Genomic DNA, 5,601 nt, shown 5'->3' on the forward strand with positions numbered 1-5,601 from the left:
TTGTCCAAAATATTGGTTTACCTTCACTCTTTGAATGGTTTACTTTAGCTGGATACAGAGTTTTAGGATGACTATTATTCAAAAGTGACTGTGAAACAACTACTCTAGAAGACACAATAGTGCCCCTCCCGCCCGCCAAAAGATGTCTACATCTACATCCTAATCCCTGGAACCTGTGAATATCACATTATGCAGCAAAGGATCTTTGCAGATCTATCAAATTAAGGATATTGAGAGGGGGAGGGTATCCTGGATTATCCAGGTGTGCTGAATGTAATCACAAGGGCCCTTATAAGAGGAAGGCAGGGAAATCAGAGGCAGGAGAGTAGATGTGATGGGGGAAGGAGAGGTATGTGCATGTGAGGGAGAGAAAAGGGAGAAAGAGAAGTGCAGATGGAGAAAGGAGGCCAGGGAGAGAGAGAGATTGAAAGATTCTACACTGCTGGCTTTGAAGATGGAGGAAGGGGCCCTGAGCCAAGGAATACAGGAAGCCTTTAAATGCCAGAAAAGGTAAGAAAACAGATTTACCTCTAGAGCCTCTGTAGGAGACAGCCTACGAAAATGACTCCTTGATTTTAGCTCAGTGAGACTGGTTTTGGATTCTGACCTCCAGAACGGTAAGGTAATAATTTGTGTTGTATTAAGCCACTATTGTGTGATAATTTGTTACAGCAGCACTAGAAAATTACTACAACCACTAAGGACTGTATTTTAGTAAAAAAGGAAACTAGGCAGATTGAGTTCAATTTTTTTTTATTATACTTTAAGTTCTAGGGTACATGTGCACAGCGTGCAGGTTTGTTACATATGTATACTTGTGCCATGTTGGAGTTAGATTTAACAAGATCACAGAGGCTACAATTAGTAAGTTAATTATCACAAGGTTATTTCAATTTAAAGATATTCTCTCACCTTCTGACCTTTTCCTTTTTCATCCCTTTTTTGTTTTTCCTTCCTTCTTTCCTCCCTCCCTCTTTCCTTCCTTCTCTTTATTTTTCTTTATTTTTTTTCTATTTTTCTTCCTTCCTTTCCTCTCTTTCTCTCCTTTCCCCCTTGCTTCTTCCCCTTCCCCTTTCCCATTTATAGATTTACCCAAGCTACCTGGAATAGTGTCTGGCATAAAGTAGGGGTTTAAGAAATATTTGGGGACCGTGTAGAATGCATGAATAAATGAATAATAAGTTTTATGCCACTGTAATTGTTGCTCCTTGGTAGGTAATTGGACTTTTCATCCTGGTCATTCTGAAGGCTTTCTTTGTATCCTGGGTGTTTTTCTATGTCCTATGGTACACCTAGGTGTGCATTAATTCTTATTTCTGCTGCTGGACTCATTTGCTTCCTAACATAAGGATTCATGTCTTTCCTCAATTGTAGAATATTCTCCAGCTTTTCACTCATGTCAGTTGTGGAAGAATAAGATATTTTTCCTGTAACTAAAAAATGTCTTTAAAATAACTGAATCTTTTTTATTTTAGTTGGAAAACGTGTTCTTTTCTTAAAAAGAAAATGGGAAATATCAAAATCACAAGCTGTAGTCACAATTTGAAGTAAACAAATATGATTCTCTGCAACAACACTCTACCACATGCAATTCCCTAAAACAAATATTCATGGTTTCAAGTTCACAAGTCAGCAGTCCTTAGAAGTGCTAAAAGAAGAAACTGTTGTGTATTACAGAAAAGGTTTTTTCCCTCTTGTTAGTAAACTGAATTGAAAGAAACTCAGTTTCCTGACTTCTCCTTCATCTAAAAGATGAATGGCTAACCTAGTACTCTGTATCCTTGAAAGCTCTACTGGAGCTGTCTTTCCATTCTTCTGATGATCTTCATTAACTGTTTATGAAACACATGTCCTCTACTTTTCAATGACAATTGTAACAAATGCTCCATTAAAATTATTCAAGGCTTATGATAATTGAGTTCCACACCACCATGCTTCCTATTCTCTATTTCTAGAAATTCTCTGCATGCTGGACTTCTGCTTTCTATTCTGTGTGCTGCTTAAACTCTCGTGTGTTCCATCTTTATTTTCTGAATCTCTCTCTGCCATTATCTAGATAGTTTCCCCAAATCCATCTCCTAATTCATTCTCTCTTTCGGAGTGGCTGGTTTGCTTTTAATGCAGTCATTGAGTTTTTCACTCGGCGCCTACATTTTTATTCCTAGAAGTTTTATTTGGTTCTGTTCAAAATATTTTAGTTAATTTCATTGTATTCTATTACTTCATGATGGCTTCTACTTTTTTCTTTATTTTTTAACCATGTTAAAGTGAACTTATTTTATAGTTCTTTTAACATCATTGAACTCTGATTATCCTATTAGTTAAGTCTGATGACTCTCAGTTATTGTGGATTTTTTCCTTATTGCTTTATAGTTTTCTTAGGAGGGACTCATTAGTAGGGATTTTTTTTAAAAAGCAGTTCAGTACATCCTAGATTATGGGAGTATTCTCCCATACAGTTTGCTTCTGTTGGATACCCTTAGAAGTTCATAGGCCCAAGATCAGTGTTTACATCAAATTTTCAGAATGAGACTCCCACAACACATGGTGATATAAATTCAGATTCAACATTTGCAAGTGATCTAGGCATCAAATTTTTGGGTTTTTTATTAGAGGACACTGGGGCTTTCTTACTGATTCATTTTGCCCTGGGAAAGAGCTCTTGTTTTAAATGGAGGACCAGTCCTTTATGAAAGGTTCTCACTAACTGCTCTTCAACTGAGGCAGGTTCCATGTATGATCTTTAAAAGCTCATCCTAGTAGTTAGGGTCTACAGCCAGATACCATTGTGACTGGAGAAATACTGTATCAGCTTAAGAACAACAGGCTAGTACCAACCTGGCATGAAAGGACATCCGCTTATGAAGTAGGAGATGAAAGTAGATGCCATCTATTCAATGTTTCTACTAAGTTTTAGTTTTTTTATCTGATGATTAGAACTGCTTATGGATCCTGCATTAAATTGTTGAAACCAATAAGATAAACAACAGTGTATAATGCATTCCATAGTTGAGCTTTTTATTTTAACTTAAGGATACATAGAAAAAGAATTCATTTATGGCTGCTGCGATGTTGTACCATGGGGAAGGAAAATGGATTTGTCAACCCTGGAGTGAGGTTCTGCCTACCGGAGGCTGCTGTGGTGAAACCACTGTCACCATGTCTGACCAGGAGGCAAAACCTTCAACTGAGGACTTGGGGGATAAGAAGGAAACAAAATACATTAAACTCAAAGTCATTAGACAGGATAGCAGTGAGATTCACTTCAAAGAGAAAATGACAACACATCTCAAGAAACTCAAAGAATTATACTGTCAAAGACAGAGCGTTCCAATGAATTTACTCGAGTTTCTCTTTGAAAGTCAGAGAAGCGCTGATAATCATATTTCGAAAGAACTGGGAATGGAGGAAGAAGACATGATTGAAGCTTATCAGGAACCAACATCCAACAGTTTAGATATTCTTTTTATTTTTCTTCTCCCCTCAATCTTTAATTTTTTTTTTTTTTTGTAATGTGGTGTTCAAAATGAAATTGAAAACTGGAACCCCAATCTTTTTTAAAACAGCTGCTAATTTGAATTCTAATGTTCATTATCCATTATTGTTTGTTTTCATTGTGCTGACTTTTGGTGATCAAGCCCAGCCCCCTTCGTATTGCCATCTCCTTTTGAAAAAGTACACGTGTGCACAGAGAGGCTACCTTTCTCAGGACCATATGTTTTTGGGCATTTGGTGATAAATGAGATAGATCAATCCAAGGGTTCATAATGACTTTCCAGTTGGCCCTGAGGTTCTAGCATGTGATGGCTTACTCCTGGACTATGACTTTCAGTGGCAGGTAGAAGTTTTTCAGAGAACTGGACTGAGGAAAAATGACCTTTTCTTAACTTGAAGCTACTTCAAGAAAGAAGAGAAATATCAGGTTGAAGTCAAGACAACAGAAAAGGTGAGAGTAATGCCTAACTCCAAAGATGGCTTCATTGAAGAAAAGGCATTTTAAGATTTTTTAAAAATCTTGTTAGGGCCAAGCACAGTGGCTCATGCCTGTAGTCCCAGCATTTTGGAAGGCCAAGGCAGGTGGATTGCTCAGGCTCAGTAGTTCGAGACAAACCTAGCCAACATGTCAAAACCCATCTCTACTAAAAGTACAAAAAAATAAAACATTAGCTGGGTATGGTGGTGCACACCTGTAGTCTCAGCTACTTGGGAGGCTGAGGCAGGATAATCGCTTGAACCTGGGAGGCAAAGGTTGCAGTGAGCTGAGATCATGCCACTTCACTCCAGCCTGGGTGACAGAGCGAGACCCCATCTCAAAAAATCTTGTCAGAAGACCCCAGAGCAGTTCTAATTTTCATTAACAATTTAAAAAGTTTTCATGCAGAAATGAATACAACAGAATACTGTTCTTCTTTATTTTATTTGTAATTTTTGGCCTGGGCTATGCATTTTAAATGGACGTAGTCTGTACCTGCTTTATTAAACAATATTTGTAAAAATTGTAAAAAAGAAAAATAATCCATTTATCTTGTGGCTGGGTTAAAGAGTTTTCTTGGTGTCCTGAGGGTATATGACCAACAGTCTATGACTATGGAGAAATCTCAGTGTATGCAAAGATCTAACATTATACTGTAATCTTCACCTAAGACTCAGAAAAGAACCACTTCACTCATAGTTCCAAAGCTAGGTTGCTCCCATCCTCTACTGGAAACTTGAAGACTCTTTCAAATTCCCTTACCGTTTTTTCTAGCTCATACATTGACCAAAGTTGTGAGTGGGTTACATAAAGCTAAGTATTTTTAAAATTTTTCTTTTATTTTCCTTCTTTCTATTTTTGGTTTCTTATTAAAGATTTGTGACTTTGTGGATTCACCATTTATAAGATCATTTTTTCTTTCTTTTTTGTATTTCCTCTCCCTTCCTTTCTACCTTTGTTTTTTCATTCTTTCCTGTTCCACTGAAGTCTTGAATCTAATGTCTGGGAAACTGGGAAAGAAGAAATTATTGGAAGTTCCTCCCAACAGCCATTGGACATACCTTTCCCTTGTGTATATAGATTTAGTATTGTATAATGAAGTTTTACTTACTGACCATTGTTATGTTACCATGTATGTCTACATTACCTATTCTCAGCAAATGAAAGGGAACATGATTACTCCACTGAGCAGTGTCTCTAGGACTCTTGTTGTTTGTTTCAGAGATTAACAGTTTAATAAAGCAGCAATGCAAGAAACTAAGTCCATTAACTTTCACTTTTCTTAGCTGCATGTAAGTTACTAATTATAACAGAAAGGTCATTCCTAAGGAATTACTAACCCAAATGATATGAGATAATTATTCCCAAGAGAATCAAACAAATTTGTAAGACAAATACACTTGAAATTTCAGACATCAATCTCTCTCTCTCTCTTTTTTTTTTAACCACAGCCTGGGAACAAGGGAACTATGAAATATAATTTTACCCCAAGGTCCAACAAATGACTACATGAAAATAATTTCTCTCCTGCCAAAAAAAAAAAAAAGGAAAAGAAAAAAAGAAACCCTTTATTTTGGTACATTGCCTAATACTTGTGCAGACTGTTGTTTTGTTTAAATAATAAAAGT

The 5,601-nt window shown here is 36.7% G+C and overlaps 1 protein-coding gene across 1 annotated transcript; it reads left to right on the forward strand.

The window, feature by feature from the left end:
* Positions 1–990: 990 nt before the first annotated feature.
* Positions 991–4,187, forward strand: LOC110743524 (small ubiquitin-related modifier 1-like). Its single transcript, XM_021939627.2, has one exon. The coding sequence runs from the start codon at positions 3,058–3,060 to the stop codon at positions 3,511–3,513; it is 456 nt and encodes a 151-aa protein (XP_021795319.1). The 5' UTR covers positions 991–3,057; the 3' UTR covers positions 3,514–4,187.
* Positions 4,188–5,601: the final 1,414 nt, after the last annotated feature.

This window comes from Papio anubis, chromosome 5 (assembly GCF_008728515.1).
Source record: "Papio anubis isolate 15944 chromosome 5, Panubis1.0, whole genome shotgun sequence".
NCBI lineage: Eukaryota > Metazoa > Chordata > Mammalia > Primates > Cercopithecidae > Papio > Papio anubis.

Coding starts and splice junctions, on each gene's coding strand:
- LOC110743524 (XM_021939627.2), top strand. CDS start 3,058: ATGGCTGCTGCGATGTTGTACCATGGGGAAGGAAAATGGATTTGTCAA.